This window comes from Populus trichocarpa, chromosome 1, assembly GCF_000002775.5.
Source record: "Populus trichocarpa isolate Nisqually-1 chromosome 1, P.trichocarpa_v4.1, whole genome shotgun sequence".
NCBI classification, from domain to species: Eukaryota; Viridiplantae; Streptophyta; class Magnoliopsida; order Malpighiales; family Salicaceae; genus Populus; species Populus trichocarpa.
The window spans coordinates 1,741,394-1,761,109 of record NC_037285.2 but is presented as its reverse complement, the minus strand read 5'-3'; the positions used below and the strand labels follow the sequence as shown (position 1 = coordinate 1,761,109).

At 34.2% G+C, this 19,716-nt stretch overlaps 2 protein-coding genes and 1 long non-coding RNA gene across 8 annotated transcripts; 2 read left to right on the top strand and 1 right to left on the bottom strand.

Moving 5' to 3' along the window:
• Positions 1–3,962: 3,962 nt before the first annotated feature.
• On the top strand, positions 3,963–5,346 carry LOC7496022 (uncharacterized). The gene is made up of 2 exons (XM_024590722.2): positions 3,963–4,245; positions 4,936–5,346. The coding sequence occupies exons 1-2, from the start codon at positions 3,976–3,978 to the stop codon at positions 5,104–5,106; spliced, it is 441 nt and encodes a 146-aa protein (XP_024446490.1). The 5' UTR covers positions 3,963–3,975; the 3' UTR covers positions 5,107–5,346.
• A 447-nt stretch (positions 5,347–5,793) lies between these two features.
• LOC7496023 (uncharacterized) lies at positions 5,794–12,128 on the top strand. 6 transcript variants are annotated; one of them, XR_002979137.2, is made up of 5 exons: positions 5,797–5,938; positions 6,515–7,614; positions 8,246–8,275; positions 8,926–9,007; positions 11,335–12,128. XR_002979137.2 is itself a non-coding variant. In XM_024590691.2 (4 exons), exon 2 carries the CDS (start codon positions 6,672–6,674, stop codon positions 7,602–7,604), a length of 933 nt encoding a protein of 310 aa, XP_024446459.2. In that variant the 5' UTR covers positions 5,795–5,938; positions 6,515–6,671; the 3' UTR covers positions 7,605–7,614; positions 8,246–8,275; positions 11,335–12,128. The 6 variants fall into 6 exon arrangements, 3 of the variants coding, with proteins under 3 accessions (XP_024446459.2, XP_024446475.2, XP_002297773.4); XR_002979144.2 differs by lacking the exon at positions 11,335–12,128 and having other exon boundaries at positions 5,794–5,938; positions 8,189–8,275; positions 8,933–9,238; XR_002979141.2 differs by lacking the exon at positions 11,335–12,128 and having other exon boundaries at positions 5,794–5,938; positions 8,189–8,275; positions 8,926–9,238.
• A 1,869-nt stretch (positions 12,129–13,997) lies between these two features.
• Positions 13,998–18,709, bottom strand: LOC127905285 (uncharacterized). The gene is made up of 2 exons (XR_008059135.1): positions 18,462–18,709; positions 13,998–14,068 (listed from the first exon to the last, which is right to left on the bottom strand). It is a non-coding gene; the product is annotated as an uncharacterized LOC127905285 (long non-coding RNA).
• Between the last annotated feature and the right edge of the window lie 1,007 nt (positions 18,710–19,716).

Below are 19,716 nucleotides of genomic sequence, written 5' to 3'. Positions count from 1 at the left end.
GGGTGTACTTGGTAGTAATGGCGATATCCATGTTACGTATCGAGTGGCTTTGGAAATCGGGTATTTGACAAGGGAAACAACCCGACTTGATGACCCATTGGTTCTTAATTTGAATCATCGTTATTTCAAGTTGTTATGCTTGCCTTTTCTTGAAAGTTTTTGGCCTGTTAATGATATGTTAGCACATTTCTTTAATGGGTTGTGTAGTATGGCGATTTCGAGAGATAGAGTGAAGGGGCCTGGATTATCTAGAGGGAATTTGTTTATGAGAAAGGATCAGGTGTTTGAGTTGGCGAATTTGAATTCGCACAAGAGTGTGTGTCAGAGTTGGATCATGAACCCGGAGAATGTGCTTTTTTGGCTTAAGGATTCGGAGAATGAGAATTGTATTAGAGAGGAGGTGTGGCTTGTTGGGCAATGGGAATCACATGGTACTAATGAAATCGGGGAAGGGCTAGCCAGGCACATTGACATGTTGAGTGCCACGGAGAGGGATGTGAAAGAGTTACTGGTTGCGTTTGATGTTGACGATGATATGGGACATTGAAAATATAGAGATTTGTAATGGCAGTAAGCTCTCAATCTACTTAGCTCTGTGTTCAAATATGTTTTTGGTGAGGTTAATAGCATAGTATTAATATTAGATAGGACTTCAATTGGAAGTGTTTTAACTGGATGCTGAATCGTTGCATAGTTATTATGGATATAGCTGAATGTAGTTTGACCTGTGCAAATGTGACTGACTGTTGCGTGAAAATGGAGAAGATGGAAAGTCTCGTACTTTTATGGATTTATTTTATAGCCATTATCAATGATAAATCTTATTGTTCATTTTTTGTCAAATTATAATTGATATTTTCTTCTTAATTGTGCTCTAACGCAAGCATAGAATTCATGCTGTGCTTTATGACATTCTAGACGTTGTGCTCCTTGGTCTGATGGTTGTGAAAAATACAATTTTGATTCTGGCAGTGGATGCCATGAAGATCTTCAATAACTCACCAAACCAAAATTAGGGACTAGGCTTAACTGAATATTCAGTATAGATGCATCATGCATCCTAGGATTATCAGGTGGCTTCTCATATATATCAGTCATGTTAATCTTTTAATCCTCTGAAGTTTTTTCCTGCTCTAGAGTAATTATAATCCTTTAGCTTTGAATTGTCGGTGAATTGTTGCTCCTTCCATAGTTGGGAATTGCTAGATAAATGGATGCTCAGACGCGTTCTCATATTTATGCAACCTGTGATTTTTTTCTTTTAATCCTCTTTTAAGGGTTTTTTTTTCCTGCTATAAAGTAAATATAATCCTTCAGCTTCCACCTTGTTTGTGAATTATCATCTCTCTCATAGTTGGGAAACCAGTGGTAGAATGGCCAAAAGCCATAGTCAGCTGTGCTGGTTGCCAGCTATCGGAGTGGAGTTCTATCATCTCCAATCACGTTGTTCGAGGGAAGCTCCTCTTGGTTCTTGTTTTTCCCACGTAACCTTGCTCCTTGCCGATATTGCTGTCAACTTCTTTGTGATACAGCCTAGCAATGAATTATATTAATCTTTCTGCATATACCTCTTATAAACTGCATTCACCTCTCAAGATTTCAGTAGCGGTTTCAGATTTGAATGTTGTGGCCAGTGCATTACTCGGGGAACTTCTTTGAACTAGGATTGCGTTGTGTTTTTGTTTTGGAGGTGTTTGTATGTACTGTAGGCAATATCAGTTTAGTTATGAGAAAAACTATTCTTGTTATCAAGGTAAATGCTGGTGGAATTGACCATCGTGTGTCGTTTCGGGTCATCCAGTTGGCAAGTTAGAAAGAACAGCAATGGGATTGCAACCACGATATGGTGATCAAGCTGTGGCTGGTAATGTTGCGGACAAAGTTGAACTAGAAGTTGTCTTTCCCAGATTTTATTTCGAGTGCATGAATAATTTCTGTTATGCATGGGTTGTGTTTGGGAACGCGTTTGAAACCGTGTTTTTTAAATAATTGAATTATTTTTGCTTAAAATTATATTTTTTATGTTTTTAGATTGTTTTGATTTATTAATCTCAAAAATAATTTTTAAAAAAATAAAAAAATATTATTTTAATATATTTATAAATAAAAAACATTTTAAATCGCAACCGTTATCACATTTTCAAACACATTTTTAATGCTAGAATAGAGTTAAATTCGCAAGTTAGATGGTTATTTTGGTATATCTATTTGGAAATATGATATCTTTTTTTTATTTAAAAAGTACATTTATCTTGAAAAATTAGTAGTTTTTTTTTTATAATTTTAATATGATAATGTAAAAAGAAATAGAAAAAAATTATTTTAATATATTTTTAAATAAAATATATTTATAAAAAATAAGTTGCATAACAATACTACATTAGCATGAGTTTTGGATGGTCAAAATCTTCATCAATTTAATTAGAAACCCCAACCTTGTTTAAGCTCAAGGTCTTGAACCTAACCGATTCAATGACTTTTTTTAATTTTATTTTAATGGGGATAACGTTTTTTAATTTAGAGCTTTTCCTTCCATTTGCCTAAAATTCTGTTTTGGTAAGAACACTACAATTTACTTGAGTCTAAGGAAAGTTTTTGCTCATTGGCACGGCCTATAGCTTAATTCACAGTCTGACTTTGATCATGTAGGGAAGACCAGCCTTGTATTATCATAAATTATTAATCAGAAAATCATTATTTTTATTGACAAAAATTATATTTTAAAAAATTATTAAGTCTATTTATTCAATTTTATTTTTTATTTTTTAATATTCAATATAATTATGTAGATTTTTGCATGTTATTGATAAAATATTGGAGGGTGAAACATGGTTGAGTGAATAAATGAAAAACATGAGTTCCCTAGCTAATTATGATGATATTTGTGTTTAGAAACAATAATTAAATTCCCATCAATTAAATTCCATTAATTTTATCATCCTAAATTCATATAGTTTTTTCTTCTTTTACTTGGAAATTAGCTCAATTTATTCTTATATTTTATCCTTAGTTTCCAATTTTTATCTATAAATTATAACATTTGATTTCAATTCTCCCAACCAAGATATTATAATGATGGAAATAATTTATTATTCTTTCATGTATTTTCATAAATTTAATTTATTTCCAATATATCAAAATATTTACAACAACAATGATATATATATATATATATATATATATATATATATATATATATATATATATATATTGATTAACATGGGTGTCCGGGTCAGTTTACGTGCACCTCAACTAATCCTACGACCTCTGAAGTTAACGACCATATAAGTTTTCAGTAATCATAAGGTTTGTGCGACTCGAATTAGTTACCTTTAAAAAATAAATTTAGCACTTGATGAATTAAATTATACTTCTCGTTATTTGAAATTATAATTATGATATTTAAATGCATAAATAATATGCAAAACGTACCACCACAAATTAAATGCTAACAACATGACCTAATCCCAGTCATTTACTTATTAGATTATATTTGATATAGCTTTTACAAATTTATTAATTTTTTTTTTACTTTTAACTTAAAAAAATATAAATATATTTCATTATAAATAACTCTTAACTTAAATAAGCTCATTATTTTACTTTTAACTTAAAAAAATATAAATATATTTCATTGTAAATAACTCTTAACTTAAATAAGCTCATTAGAAAATCGAATCCAAAATTTGCTTTAATTAATAGTAAAATTTTAAACATTTTATTTATATTACCTTTTTTAGAATTTCATTAAGTCAATTATTTTTTTATTAAACGTGCTTCTAAGCTAACTCATTTTTATTTTAAATTATTTATAATTTTTTTTAATTATATCTCAAAATCAAAATTCATTTTTCATATATCATTCCAAACAAGATTTTAGAAAAAAAATCCAAAAAAATAAATTTTTAGAATCGTTATTTTTTATTTATATATATATATATATATATCCACTCCGACACTGCTACCAAAAAAACCATGGCCAGTATCCCAATCCCCTTCTCTCCTCTCTCAACCACACCCCCACGTGCCTTCTTTAAGCCTCTTCACCTGCCAACCTCACCGGCGATTCGTATCTCCGATGACCCTTGGAGGAGGAAGAAGAGAGGTTTGACAGTGGTGACACGTGCAGGGCTCAGCGCCAACAGCTACGTGCTGGCATTCCTGCTCCCTCTTTCTCTCCTTGCTGCCACTATCTTTACTTCTATTAGAATTGCTGATAAGCTTGATCAAGACTATCTTGAGGAGGTACAAAATACTTCAATTTTTAGTCTTTTGCTAAATGGGTTGTCTTGGTTTCATGTTTTAGTGAGTTTTTAGTGTTTTAGATTTCCATCTTGGTTCTTGAACGGATATGATTTGAGTAACTTGGAAAGTGATTTCATCGTGTGATTTTAGTGAACAAGCATGTGAAATGGTGAATTTAGACAAGCCAGTTTCCTAGCTGCCTGCAAAGTGTTATCCTTTTTAACCATTATGATTGTATATGACTAATATATTATTTTGTAGGCTAGATTTCTGATCTTGGAGTCTCAAGTTGCTTTAGGTTTTACCGGGAAAAAAATTATGCAATTTGAGATGTCTAAAATGTTCAAGCTGTGCCAGATTACTTGTTTCTAATTGTGGCCAAAGTGAAATGAGTTTCTGAATGTTAAAGCTATAACCTGCTCATTTTGGCTATTGGGTGCCAGTTGCTTGGATTTCTTGCAATTCTTTTGTCTATCTTTTGCTGTATTCTTTTATGGGAAGGGGTAATTTTTTTATTTACTCCACTTCTGCTTGTTCTTTCCGGGGTTAATTTATTTAGTGGGAGAGTGGCTGCAGTTTGAGATCTCTAGAATGTGTGCAGAATGATCCTATTATGCTTGTTTTAAATATTTATGTGTTGAGAGTGAGATTGTACTTGGACGATTCTTGACTCGCAATTTTGTGGCAAAGCTTGAAATCATTCAAGCAATCAAGGAAGCAGATGAAGAGGATGATGACAGTGACGATGGCGAGGACTATGAGAATGCAGATGACAATATTGTTGACATTTCTTTAGAGGAGGAATTGCAGCCTGTGCTTCAACGTACACGAACTCGCAACCGGCCTAAGCGGGAAGCCTAGGCTTCATCGTCCATGCTTTGCATGATTTTGGTCAGGACTTGGATGTATTCATAGTCATAGCTACACAGAGAGCCAATTTTAGCTCCTCTTTTTTTCCTTAACCAACTTGTTTTTCCAAATCTTCTAGTATAGTCATTGTAACTTTGTATCTCCCATTTTGATTTAAATTGTTTTCTTCCTTTTTTCCTTGTATGGTGAACATTATCGTTAGATAATACATATGATAGAATATTTGCAGTAGCATTGATCTTGGAGAAAAAATTGTTGTAGCAGAGCTGCATCAAGCTGGAACGAAGTTTATCAAGGGATTCTTGAAATTCAATGGCTGGCCATAATGGACTCGGCAGAATTCTCTTTCTTTCTTTGTTTTTTTTTTTTTTTTGAAAAATCAACAGAATTCTTAGCAAGCAATTTCCAGGTAGCTGTCTAGCTTTCTTTGAGTTCTTCAACTTTCTCTGGAATTGTGTAGCTTGCAAAACTTCGAATCTATAATAGTATTGTTCAATCTGTTTAAGTGGTGATTTCTGTTTTGAAAGTAAAGAATCTCCGTTTTTGTCTACAATCAAACGTACTATGGCAACAATATTCATGATTCACTCCCATATCAGTTGCCACCGAATCTTACAAGCTTGTAATGTTCCATCATGTCAATTGTTTCTAATGTCTCCGATCTGTTTGATTTTATCGTTTAATAGTGTTCATTCTATACTTGCACATTGCAGAAATCTTGCCGAAAACAACTTGAGCGGGAGTCTTCCTTGTTCCATTTCAAGCATGGTTTCTCTTAGCTACCTGTGAGTGGCTTGTCTTGAATGCATTGAAATTTTGTCAAGTAATTGCAGAGTTTAGGTTATTCGCTGATTCAACATCTTTGGTTTCACAAATGTAAGCCCTGATTCACTGTCAAGCCTCCAGAATATTTCCATCTTCCACAAAATATATATAAAAAAAATATAAAAGAATGGTGGAAAAGAAAGCAACATAGACATAAAACAAATATATTTTCAGGACAATCTTGATTTGAATTTTTATAGAAAAGTAAAGTGAGACATGTCACTTTTATCCCATTATCTCTATCTTTTTATTTCAAGACAGTATCCGAACGTGAAAAGATCACAAGAGTGAATTGTCAAGAGTATTAAAAAGAAAAACTACATTATCTCTATCTTTTTATAGATGTTCATTTTACTTTACAACATCTATCATCAACCAAATAAAATATATAAAAATTTACTTTGTTATAAATATTAATTTCATATGATTTTTAATCTCTCAGGTGAGTTTTTTTTTTTTTTAATTCAGACCAGTTTTCAATATAAATTCGACCCGTCCGAGTCGAGTTTGTTTTCGATGCAGAGTCAATAATAAAACGGTATCTAAAGTCTAAACACATCATTTACTTGGACAGAAGTCACAAGTTCCATGCGTGCTTCAACTATCAAACAATGCTTATGTGTAAGCAAGGATGTCCACAGCGCACACCTTTTAAAGCCCTATCAACTGCCACAAAAAATGGTGACTTTCTTCCGTATCCAATTTCCTATCCTACCTAGTTTCTTCAAGAAATGGGAAAATCCAAGAAGACCCAGCATAAAGATCAAGACTTGACGCTGAGAAGATCTGCTAGATTGGCAGACAAGTTCAAGAAACTACCAGAAGAGTTAATCCTTAAAATCCTGTCCAAAATCCGGCAAGACCCCAAAACTCTCATACGCTGTTCCTCTGTTTCCAAGAACTTGCATTCTCTCATCTCCAAATTTGACAGTATCTCCCTCAGATTATCGTATCCTGATGAGGACTATGCTTCTCTTCCATGCTTCCATTCACATCACCACATCCCACAAGCGGTCGTTCCTGGTATCATAAGGGTTTTTTCAAATCTCAAGTTTCTTCAACTTAATCTCTGTCCGTGCCCTTCTCCGTCTTCTGAAGATGGAGAAATGTCCTGGTTGAAGTTCTTGCGTCATAATGATGACGATGATTATATGAACTGCGAAATAACGGTTGCTTTCGAAGTTGGGTTCTTGTCTGGGACTCGCACAAGCGGAGATTTACCTCTGAAATTGAGGCCCCAGATTGTGAATACTGGCGTGGTTGAAATGAATCTTCTCATTGTTAATACGATATTGCAGCATTGCCCGAAAACGCTGAGGAGCTTGGTGGTTTCGAGTGCGAAGATGCAGGGGTCTGGATCAAAAGGGGAGGTTTTTGTTAGACAAGAAGTGATGGGAAAGTTGGCTGATGTGGTTTCAAGTTTGAGGGGTTATGAGAGTTGGGTTAAATGGCTTAATGACCCGAGGAATGTGGCTTATTGGCTTAAGAATCCACTTAACGATGAGCATCGTTGTCTTAGAGAAATTATGTGGGCTGTTCGTCGTGTAGAATTGCCATGGCCATGGGAGGAGCGCAATGAGCTAGTTGTTAGAGAAGGTGATGTGAAGGAGTTATTGAGTGTTTATGATTATAATGATGAGCAACAACGAGGAGATGGAAATTAACTTCTTGAAGGTATATGGTGCTTGAATTTTTAGTTTTTTCTTAACATTAGTTTGCATCTTTATTAATATTGGCATTGTGCTCTCTGATTTGTTTTGATTTGTTTTACTCTTTGTTCAAATATGTTTAGCAAGGGTATAGGATAGTGTGATTTGTGAAGGTATACAGTAGTTTAATTGGAAATGTTGTAGTTGAATGCAAAATGGTTAGATAGTTGTTGAGAATGCGGTTCAATTTAGTCTTCATTTTTCTAGTTAAGTAATGCAGCTGATTGCACTGCTCCTTGACAATTGACATTTCTGCTTGCCTGTTTCCTTCTTAGAATATATTGGTATATTCTATGTTTAAAACTTAACCATTGAAGAAGATGAAACAATTACCACATAAGATGTCATAGTGAAGATGAATAACCTCAGCCCTTTATGAATTATGTAATTTAACCTTGATAGATCCAACATATTTCCTGATTGTCAACTCATTTTATCAGGAGAGATGCATGCTAAGATTTTACAGCGATGTCTTGTACAGATGTATTGAATCCGATCATATTTTGTTAACTCTATTTAATTTGGTTTCCTTTCTACAGTACAATTGTAACCCTTTTGCTCTCTGAGTTCTCACTGAATTCTTGTTCTTTTCATAGGTGGCAAAGTCAGTGGTAGTTCTTTCAAAGGTAATTGTTTTCTTCTTAATGTATTTGTGCTATGATTGATTGATTGGCATATGGCCAAAAGTTAGTTTTTCTGGCTTATCATGTATTAATGTTCATGTGAGGGTATTTCTGTTAGCATGGATTTGTTTGATCTCCAATCATACGATTGGAGGTGAGTTCCCTTTTGTTTTAATTTTGACCATACAATCTGGTTCTTATTGATGTTGGTGTCAACCTGCTTGTTTTACTGTCTCATTCCTGGGACTGGTACAAACTGCCCATCAGTTACTTTGATCTTTCTGCATATGTTCATTACAAGTTGCATTTGGATATGAATATTTAGTTTTAGTTTCAATTTCAGTTTTTGATTCTATGGCTTATTGATAACTTAAAAAGTTTTGATATACTGAATTATGATTACATCATGTTTTATTCAGAATATGTCTGTTTGTAGTATCTACTGCCATGCGATCTTGAACTATATTAATTCTTGTTATCAAGATGCATGGTGGTGGCATTGACAATCACTTGTGAATTCTGATCGCATTATTTCCTTTGTAATAGTGAGAACTACGGTTATGGTATGGGACAGAGTTAGCCCTTTTGATCTGGCTGTCTTGTCTGTATTTGTTCTGCAACTGCTTGAACCATAAACATTTCATTCTATGCAGAGTGCAGATGATTGATGAGCTGCTTGAAGTACCATTGTGGTTCAAGAAGTGATTACAGAATCTTCATCTAGAACCCTACAAGGCACGAAAAAGGCTTTACCTATTCCAGTTTTCCTTTTTCTCTTTTGTTGAGCTTCCTTTGTTTTTCAAGTCACTAAGTACTTCCTAAATTTATAATATTGGAATGGACAGTAAACTTGAATAGTTGACCATTACCAAGAACAATTGAGGTGAGATTTGTTCACTTTGCCCATGGCTTAATGCATTATTTGAATGGAATGAAGAGGAGCTTGGCCTCATCTTTGGCTGTGAATTATGATAGTATTAAGGTGTGGTAACGTTCTATAAAATGCCAATGCTGAAATTGGCCTTGTATCATATCGAGCTAAACCATTTTTCATGTGCTATAGCACGACCAAATCCATTTATATATTAGGTGTCTTTAAAATAGGATCAGTATTCTTTCCTATAACATGAATTTAGAATCATCAAAAATCTATATATGTGTGTGTGAGTGATCCAAACCTCCATTTTTCTGATTACAAGTATGGTTGTAAGTTGTAAATATATACTTAGGTGCACTAGATTGTTTATATCACATCATGATCTGTTTTTATATCAAAATAGATGTGCTTATTTATTTATTTATTTTATTTATTATTTATTATTATTATTATTATTATTATGGATATTGGATTTAAATTAAGAGAAAAAACCAAGCTTTCTACCTTTTCTCCCAAGCCTAAGCAGGCATGCAAGTGCTTTTTTTTTTTTTTTTTTAAGAAAAACCATTTGATTTAAAATGTATTAACATGTGAATTATAAAATGGTTTTCCATGTTCTTGAATGAGTTATTAAAAAACTATTTGCACTCTAAATATAGAAAGTATCTTTAAAATTTCATTCTTATGTTTTAATCATTACTCTTTTTTTTCCTTTTGTTATAAAGAAATAGCTCGACGTGAAACCTTTTTGAAGAAAGAGGACATGAGTTTCAAAGGCAAACTTACATAGATGCTCATTGGCAAAATTCTAGAACTTTGACCTCTTTAATTATTTATTATTGTTATTAATTATACGAACTAGGAGAAAAAGACACGTATGTTGCCTTTTGTGACATTTCAATTTTTTTTTCTTCTAAATACTTAGATGTCAAGTAATCAAATGGATCTCAGTTTGAATTCAATGATTTATATTATATGAAAGGAAAAATATTAAATAATTTTATTTTCCATTTCAACATGTGCATTTGTTTTGAATTTGATCATAATAGAGTTTATCATATGAGGATCTCAATACACCCTATGTAATCTGATCCTCTCTCTATTTCCACACTCCATTGAAAAAAAATATCATTATGAAGAATATTGTATCGAGAGAAAATTGATGCTATGGAAGGTTCCTCCTCATCGAACACATTTCTTCTTTCTTAACAAAATATGTTGATTTGGCCTCAAGGGCCAAGGAGCTTGGTGATTTATGGTTGGAAGATGTAGGAGTCTGGAGGATCACGATGCGAGGGTTTTATAGAAAAATAAAGGGCTGGGCAAGTTTGGTTGATATTTGAGTCTTGAGTGAATGGGTTGGCTTATGAGCTTGTTGTCTTAGAGAAGAGGCATGGATTGTCTATCATTTAGAATTGCCGTAGATAAGTGTTAGGAAGTCTATCATTCAGCTGCGAGTTTTCACTGGTATTTTTGTTTCTCTTGTAGTTAACAAAATCAGTGGTAGTTTCTTACGAGGTAATGCTTGGTTCCTTTCTATATGTCGTGATAAGATTGATCCATGGGGAAATGACCAAAAGGTCTTTGGTTTCTTGCCTATCATGTTCTTTGATTTTCTTGTTCTGGTTAGTCTCTTTGCTGTGTTCTTATTGTCTCCAGTCATGCTACTGTAGGAAAGTTCTGTTTCTTTTTTATTTTGTCCATTTATTCTGGTCCTTTCTATATTGGTGTTAACTTGTCTGTGTTAGAGTTGATTTACTGTTCATCTATAAGCATAGTCTTATTATGGACTGCATTTATATCTAAAGATCGCAGTTTCAGTTTGAGTTTGAATGCTGTGGCTAGTTTTATTACCTATCAGTCTTGGTACTGGATTATGATTACATAAGGCTTTTATTTGGAAAGCCTCTGTATGTATGTCTAATTTAGGATTGCTATAATTAATTATTCTTGTTATCATGAAGATGCATGGTTCCGCTGTTGAATATTGCATTTGCATGCATGTGGGTCTGGTTTTCTTGTTGGCAAGCTAGAGAAGGTGGGAGATGAGATTAATTATATTTTTTCTCAGTTTGAGAATTATGGTTGTGGTGTGGGCAATGCTGGTCTTCTTGTTCTGGTTGCGCTATCCTGTGCTTTACTTGCTCTGCCGCTCTTTGTAACAGATGATGCCCTTTCTCTGCAGAGCACAGGTGGTTGGTGGACTGTTTTATGTACTGATATGGTCGATGAACTGATGCAAAATTTTGGGGAGAGAAACTTGCTGGCAGATTTTGTGAGGCACGGGAAAAATGCTCAGCGTTTTTTTCTGATTATTTGTTCTTGAGCTTCCTTTGTTGATATTCATCAACTCCAGATTTTCATGTGTTTTAGATGATTCCAATCTACATTATGTGGGCGAAAAATGAGTGATGAGAGTGAAACAAGAACGATGTTTTCCACCTCTCAATTTCGAACACAGTTGAATACCACTCTTGCATGTGGTTTTGGTCTCCTGTTGTCAAGTAAGGGTAACGGGTGATGGGGTGACAGCAACTGTAGTTGTTTTCACTGTACAATTATGGCGATGGAGTTGTGGATGTTGATGGCATCAGTATACTTGTCAATTTAAGAAGTATGGTTACAGCGCAGCACGATTTCAGTCGTTTTGTTCTGTTCTCAGCAGTTTCACCAATATTTGTTGCTCATCCTTTGCTTCATCTGTTCAGCCACACCTTGGACGAGAAGTACGTTTTATTTCTCTGCAGAGTGCAAATGGCAGATGAAGAGCTCCATGGACAAACAAGGCTGAAGGGTTGATTGCATAATCTTTGATTATGAATTCAATGGTTCATCACCACCTTAAAGAACAGAAGAGCTCTGTAGACCTTTTTCTGTTGAATAATCTTGTGTTTAGGTTTCTCTAACCCGAAGGGTTAGAAGCCTAGATTATTGGATGATTAATCTATCTTATCTTATATATATTTTTTCCATTTATCATTCACATGTGCATTTAATAAATCTCTTTCTTATATATAAACCTAGCCCACCCTTCAATGAACCATTGATTTTGATACCAATTTGTTAAGGAGCTTTTTGTATTCAAGGAGATGCACAAACATTAGATTATTAGGTCACAAGTTTATTTTACATACACATATTTTTTTTCCCATTTTTAATGTAAAATAATACCCACTCAGTGTTATTTCTTATATGTTTTCATTTTTCAATAATTTCTTGGGAGTATATGAGACTGAAATCATATATGCAGCTACAATGGAGCCCAAGTTCTTTGACATGCCATGCCTAGAAGAGCAATCCAGTTCTTCAGTTTAAACAAATGGTGTTTCATTTAGCTTTTGATAAGTTTTGAAAAGCAAGTAATGGTTCTAACTCAATTGATCCTCCAATTAACTTAAAAAACCATTACAATATTTTTGGAATGATAAAGCAATTACATTTTAAATTCAAATGATTTTTACACATTTGAAATGGAGTTTGAATATTTTGAAACAAAAACAATACTAGTTAAATTAAAAAAAAAAAATTCAAAAGGTAATTGATCTAATCATTCGATTAACTCTGTCTAAGATTGAGATCATGAATTGGGATGGTTAAATGTAATCAAACAATGTTTTTTTGTTTTTTTTTTTAATTAAAACATTTTGAATTTTTTTTTTAAAATTTTGATATGTTAAATTGACTAAAAGGTTTCAAGTAGTGGTGAGCAAAAAAACTAAAAAACCAATTAAACCGAGAAAACTGGACAAAAAATAATTGAAAAAACCGAACCGTAAAAAAACCAATTAAAATTTTGAAAAAATCGGTTAGTTCTGTTCGGTTTCGGTTTTATAAGCAAAAAACCAAAAAAACCAAACCGAACTGAACCGAAAAAAACACCGAGCCAACACAAAAAAAAACCGAGCCAAAACCGAGCCAAACCGGTTTGAACCGGTTTTTGTCCTAAAAAACAAAACCGAACCGAAACCGGTCGGTTTAACCCGGTTTCGGTTTTTGTTTTTTTTTAAAATTTCGATTTGGTTATTTTTTTTTATAAAAACCGAATCAAATAAAAAATAATCACCCCTAATTTTAAGTTAGCAACCTTCATAACCGTTGTGGTGGGAAACTAGAAAAATTGCAGATGTCTACTAAATCCTTGTCTACCTAAGATGGAAACTAAAATCTCGTGCCGTTCACCATTTCCATAAATTCCCTCTCATAGGAATCGAAATCTTGTCAACCTTAAGCCCCACCAACTACAATCTCTGCAACTTCATCTCCAAAGAAAAAAGAAAAAAGAAATGAAGAGATCAAAAGCAACCCAACAAAGCCAAAATCAAGATTTCCCGTTGAGAAGGTCTGCAAGATTAGCAGACAAGTTCACGAATTTACCTGATGAATTGATCACCAAAATCTTTTCAAAAATGGAAGATGACCCCAAAACACTCATTCGTTGCTCCGTTGTCAGCAAGAAATGGGCTTCCTTTGTCTCCAAAATTGTCAATCTCACCCTCAGATTCTCGAGGAATGGTCATTTTCTTGCATGCTCAGAACATCACCACCACACTCCATTATCTTCCCTCCCTGCTATCATGAAGGTGTTTGCAAATCTGGAGTCTATAGAAGTCAAGGTCTGCCATCCAGCTTCAGAGCCACCTGTTTATGGAAACATCACCAAGATGACGGTCACATGGGAGGGTTATGTTTCTCAAACTGATACATGCGTGGCATTTGAGGTTGGAACGTTATCAGCTATCAGGGGAGCTATGCTGTCTCATGATTTTGACGAAGAGAAACTTGCTACCATCAAAAGTTCTTTGGTAATAGACTTTTATGTTGGAAATTTGGCAGAAATAGAGAATAGAATTGAAAAGGATTTAGGTTGCACACTCTCTAATTTGGTAGAATACAATACATATGAAAATGGTACTCTCACCCTTTTTCATTATGAGATTCATACAATATATAGACATTAATAGTTGTGACTCTTCAATACTAATACATGTAACTCTTCAATACTAATAGTTATGACTCTTTAATACTAATAGATGCAACTCTTCAATACTAATAGTTATGACTCTTTAATACTAATAGATGCAACTCTTCAATACTAATCTTGATAAATAAGTTTAATAACTAACATTCACCCCTCTTAAACTTGTTTCATCAATCTTCACGATTCCAAGCTTCTTCTGCAGATAACAAAAAACTTCAGTCTTCAATGGCTTTGTAAAAATATCAGCAATCTGTTCATGAGTGTTGACATGAACTAACTCCACATCGCCTTCTTTTATGTGCTCTCTAATAAAATGAAATCGAGTATCAATATGCTTTGAACGTTCATGATGCACTGGATTCTTTGCAAGAGCTATAGCAGACTTGTTATCAACGAAAATTTTTGTGGCTTCACTCTGTTTCTGTTGCAGATCTTCCATCAATTTCCTTAGCCATATTGCATGACACACACATGATGCAGCAGCAATGTATTCTGCTTCACATGTGGATAATGCAACAATAGATTGTTTCTTGGATGTCCATGTGAATGCTGTTTCTCCCATGAAAAATATGAATCCAGTTGTGCTTTTCCTGTCTTCCAAGCTTCCTGCCCAATCACTATCACTATAACCTGTGATTTGGAAATTCTGTGATGATGAATAACATAATCCATAGTTTAATGTTCCTTTAATAAACCGAAGGATCCTCTTTGCTGCCTTCAAATGTGAACTCCTTGGTCTCTCCATGTATCTGCTAACTAAACCAACTCCAAACAGAATGTCTGGTCTGGTACAAGTTAGATAACGCAAACACCCCACAATACTTTTGTAATATGTAGGATTAACTAAATCTCCTTCTCCTTCTTTAGTTAACCTCGTTCCATACTCAACTGGATTGTCTGCTGGATCACAATCTTCCATAGCAAATTTCTTTAACACTTCTGTTGCATACTTGGCTTGAGAAACGAAAATTCCATTACTGCATTGCTTCACTTCTAATCCCAGAAAATATGCTAGAAGACCTAAGTCTGTCATCTCAAATTCCTTTACCATGGATTGCTTGAAATCTTGAATCATTGTAGGATCATCCCCTGTGAACAGAATATCATCCACGTATAAACAAACAAACATTATTCTACCATGCAAGTTTTTCTTCACATATAATGCATGTTCATACGGGCATTTTGTAAACCCCTTCTGAGAAAGATAGCCATCAATTCTTGAGTTCCATGCTCTTGGTGCTTGTTTGAGTCCGTAAAGGGCTTTCTTCAATCTGCACACCTTTTCTTCTTCTCCTTTTACTACAAAGCCAGCTGGTTGCTCAACATATACTTCCTCTTCAAGATTGCCATTCAAGAATGCTGATTTTACGTCCATCTGAAATATCTTCCATTGTTTCTGAGCAGCCAATGAAATCACCAATCTCACAGTTTCAATTCTTGCTACTGGAGCAAAAACATCTTCATAATCTACTCCATATTGTTGCTTGTACCCTTTTGCAACTAATCTGGCTTTATGTTTTTCAATTTCTCCTTCAGCATTCTTCTTTGTCTTGAAGATCCATTTTACTCCGATTGCATTGTGACCTTCAGGAAGTGTTGTCAGTTCCCATGTATTGTTCTTCTGAATGGAATTGATCTCCTCCTTCATTGCTTTCTTCCACTTGTCTTCCTGATATGCTTCTTCAAATGTTATGGGATCATTTCCTGAAAACAAACACAACATGTTGACATCATCAAGGTTCATTCTCTCTGTTGCGTCATAGATTTCTTGTATGCTCTTTGTTTTTCTTGCTGGACTTGAAGGACTAGCAGGGCTGCTAGTTGATGGGGCTGGATTGATTATGATTTCTTCTTCATCATTCTGCATTTGTTCTTCTTCTACAACCAATTTCTGCAACTGTTCCTCAGTACTCCAGTTCCATTCTTGCTCTTCATCAAATCTCACATCTCTTGACATGATCACCTTTTTTGTTACTGGATTGAACAATTTGTAACCATACGAATTTTCTCCATATCCTAGCAGTATGCATTTCTGACTTTTATCTTCAAGCTTGGTTCGTTTTTCATCTTGAATTTTGGCATAAGCTATGCTGCCAAAAATCCTTAAGTGATCAACTCTCGGTTTCTTCATGCTCCAGGCTTCTTCTGGTGTAAGCATATGCAACCTCTTTGTTGTAAATCTGTTCAACAAATACACAGCACACACAACTGCATCTCCCCAAAACTCTTTAGGACAATTCTTTTCTTTTAACATACATCTAACCATGTTCATAATAGTCCTATTTTTCCTCTCCGATACTCCATTCTGTTGTGGAGTCTGTGGCATTGTGAGCTGATGTGCTATACCATTCTCTTTACAATAATAATCAAAAGCATGAGACACATACTCTCCTCCCCTATCAGTTCTCAGATTTTTCAGCTTGCATTCACTTTGCTTTTCTACTAGATTTTTAAATTCCTTAAACTTGCTCAGCACTTCTTTTTTTTCTTTCAACACATATACCCATGTTTTTCCACTAAAATCATCAGTGAATGTAAGGAAATACCTGTTTCCCCCTATTGTTGTAGGTGTAATTGGCCCACACACATCTGAATACACCAATTCCAGAGGCTGAGATGCTCTAGAACTCTTCTTTGGGAAGGATTTTCGGTGCTGCTTTCCCATCACACACACTTCACACAAATCGTTTGTGTGTTCGAGCTGTGGTATTCCCAGAACCATCCTGTGTTTCTCCATCATCATTAATGATCCACAATTCAGATGTCCATAACGCAAATGCCACAAGTTCGTCAGATTTGAACTTTCTACCTTGAAACAGTTTGACATACACACATTTAAGTCAAGAGGAAACATCCTATTTTTGGTCATCTTGACTGAGGCAATTAAAGCTCCAGTTTCATCAAAAATCTTCAAGTTCTTATTCTTCATCTGCACTTCAAAATCTTGCTCCAGAAATTGTCCCAGACTTAAGATGTTACTCTTCATGTCTGGAACATAAAATACTTCTGTTATGAATTTCTGCTCACCATTCTTGAGTTGTATAAGAATTCGGCCTCTTCCTTCAACAGGTATCTGAGAAAGATCTCCAAAAGTGATTTTTCCTTTGTAACTCTCATCAATATCTGCAAATGCTTCCTTCATGCCACACATATGATTTGATGCTCCGGTGTCTAGATACCAGGTACTAGATCTGCTATCATCAAATTTTCCACATGCCAGCAGCAGTGCAGGTTCTTCTGAATCACTTACCTTCTCAGCAAAATTAACAACTTTGTCTTCAAATCTGTATTGTGAACAGTCAGAGGCGAAATGACCATATTCCTTGCAATTATAACATTGCACGCCTGCATTGTTATGTCTCCAGTTTGAGTATCCTCCACGACTTCTTCCTCTGAATCTGCCTCTGCCTCTGCCATTGAAATTCTGATTTCGTGCACCATGAAATTCTTGATTTCTATATGATCTTCCTCCTCTTCCTCTTCTATGCAAAAATCTGCCTCTCTGGAATGCTCCTCTGTTGGATTCATTTGAATTCTTCAAAGTTAGCTGTGTTTGCAAAGCATGTTCAAGTGTTCTTCCTTCTCCTCTTCTGTCAATTTTCTGCTCATGGGCTTGCAGTGATCCCATTAACTCTTCTACTGTCAATTCTTCTAAATCTTTTGATTCTTCAATTGCTACAACCACATGGTCAAACTTTGAATCCAGTGATCTCAAAATTTTCTCCATCACACGAACATCATCAATATTTTCACCATTCCTTCTCATCTGGTGAACCAAAGTGATTACTTTTGTAAAGTAATTTGAGATTGTCTCATTGCCTTCTTTGTTCAGCTTCTCAAAATCTCCTCTCTGAGATTGTAGCCGAACTCTTTTTGTTTTTTCAACTCCACTATAAGTTTTACTTAGCATTTCCCATGCTTCCTTTGATGTCTTTGCTGGTGCCACCATCTCAAGGGTTGCTTCATCAAGCCCTTGATAAATTGTGAATAACGCCTTGTTGTCTTTCTTTCTTGATTCTCTCAGTGCTTGTCTCTCTGCATTGCTCATCACAGCGTCTTCTCTTGGTTCAGTATAACCATCTTCAACCAGCTCCCATAACTCTTGTGATCTAAGTAGTGCTTTGTATTGGATGCACCATAAATCATAGTTTTGTTTGGTAAGGCGGGGCATATGAAATTGGGAATAGTTGTTGTTGGAAGTCATGTTGTCTCTCGGGCTCTGATACCAATTTTGTTGGAAATTTGGCAGAAATAGAGAATAGAATTGAAAAGGATTTAGGTTGCACACTCTCTAATTTGGTAGAATACAATACATATGAAAATGGTACTCTCACCCTTTTTCATTATGAGATTCATACAATATATAGACATTAATAGTTGTGACTCTTCAATACTAATACATGTAACTCTTCAATACTAATAGTTATGACTCTTTAATACTAATAGATGCAACTCTTCAATACTAATAGTTATGACTCTTTAATACTAATAGATGCAACTCTTCAATACTAATAGTTATGACTCTTTAATACTAATAGATGCAACTCTTCAATACTAATCTTGATAAATAAGTTTAATAACTAACATTTTACTGGAGAGTGATAGCTCACCGGCCAAAAAAACTGAAAACGTTGGTGATTATGAGTGCTAAGAATTATGGGGTTGGATCTGGGAAAGTTCTTATAACAATACAACAGGTCTCAAAGTTGCATGATTCGATTTCGAATTCAAGAGTGAACGAGAGCTGGCTCGATGATCCTCAGAATATTGTTTATTGGCACAAGAACAACTCGGACAAGGAGAACTTGATTCAGGAGCAGGTGTGGCTGGTTTACCGATCGAAGTTTTTCGTAACCAACAATGGACTCCATCATGAAATAATTGTCAGGGAGAAAAATGCGAAGGAGTTGTTGGATGGATTGGATGATCATGATGGTGATATGTAATGGTATTGTAAAACACACAGATCTCAGTACGTACCCACAGTAATAATTCTTGTAGTAAGTTCTTGATTTTGTTTACTCATATTTGATGTTAATTAATTTATATTATATGTTTTTGTTAAATGCCAAATCTTATTGTAGTTGTTACATTATATGCTTGGATTTGTGACAAATTATGAAAAAAAGAAGGGTTTGAAATTAGTGAATGCGGCTTCTTTTTCTTTCACGGAGTATATAAGCATGCCTATTTTATTTTATTTTATAATTTTGTTAAGATTAACTGTTGAAATGATGTCACATGTGTTGAGCAATCCAAATCAAATAAAGAAAAATCAAACAAAGAAAAATATGAACATAAAAAAAAAACTAGGTTTGTATTGATGATCATTTTATTTTGAGAATTATTATTTTAATCTAAATACAAAGAGATTATATATAAATTAAACTAAAAAAATTATTATACTTTTAATAAATAAAACAAAATAAATATATTTTTAACACCATGTTTGATAAGATGTGAAAAATAAAAACAGTAGATGTAGAGAGGACAATTCTCTTTACAATTCCTGTTTTGAAATGACAGTAATTTATTTTAAAAGTGTAATAGAAATCAATTTATTCGATGTTTTTTAATTAAATATGTTTC

Coding starts and splice junctions, on each gene's coding strand:
- LOC7496023 (XM_024590691.2), top strand. CDS start 6,672: ATGGGAAAATCCAAGAAGACCCAGCATAAAGATCAAGACTTGACGCTG.
- LOC7496022 (XM_024590722.2), top strand. CDS start 3,976: ATGGCCAGTATCCCAATCCCCTTCTCTCCTCTCTCAACCACACCCCCA. Junction 4,246..4,935: donor ATCAAGACTATCTTGAGGAG/GTACAAAATACT, acceptor TTTGTGGCAAAG/CTTGAAATCATTCAAGCAAT.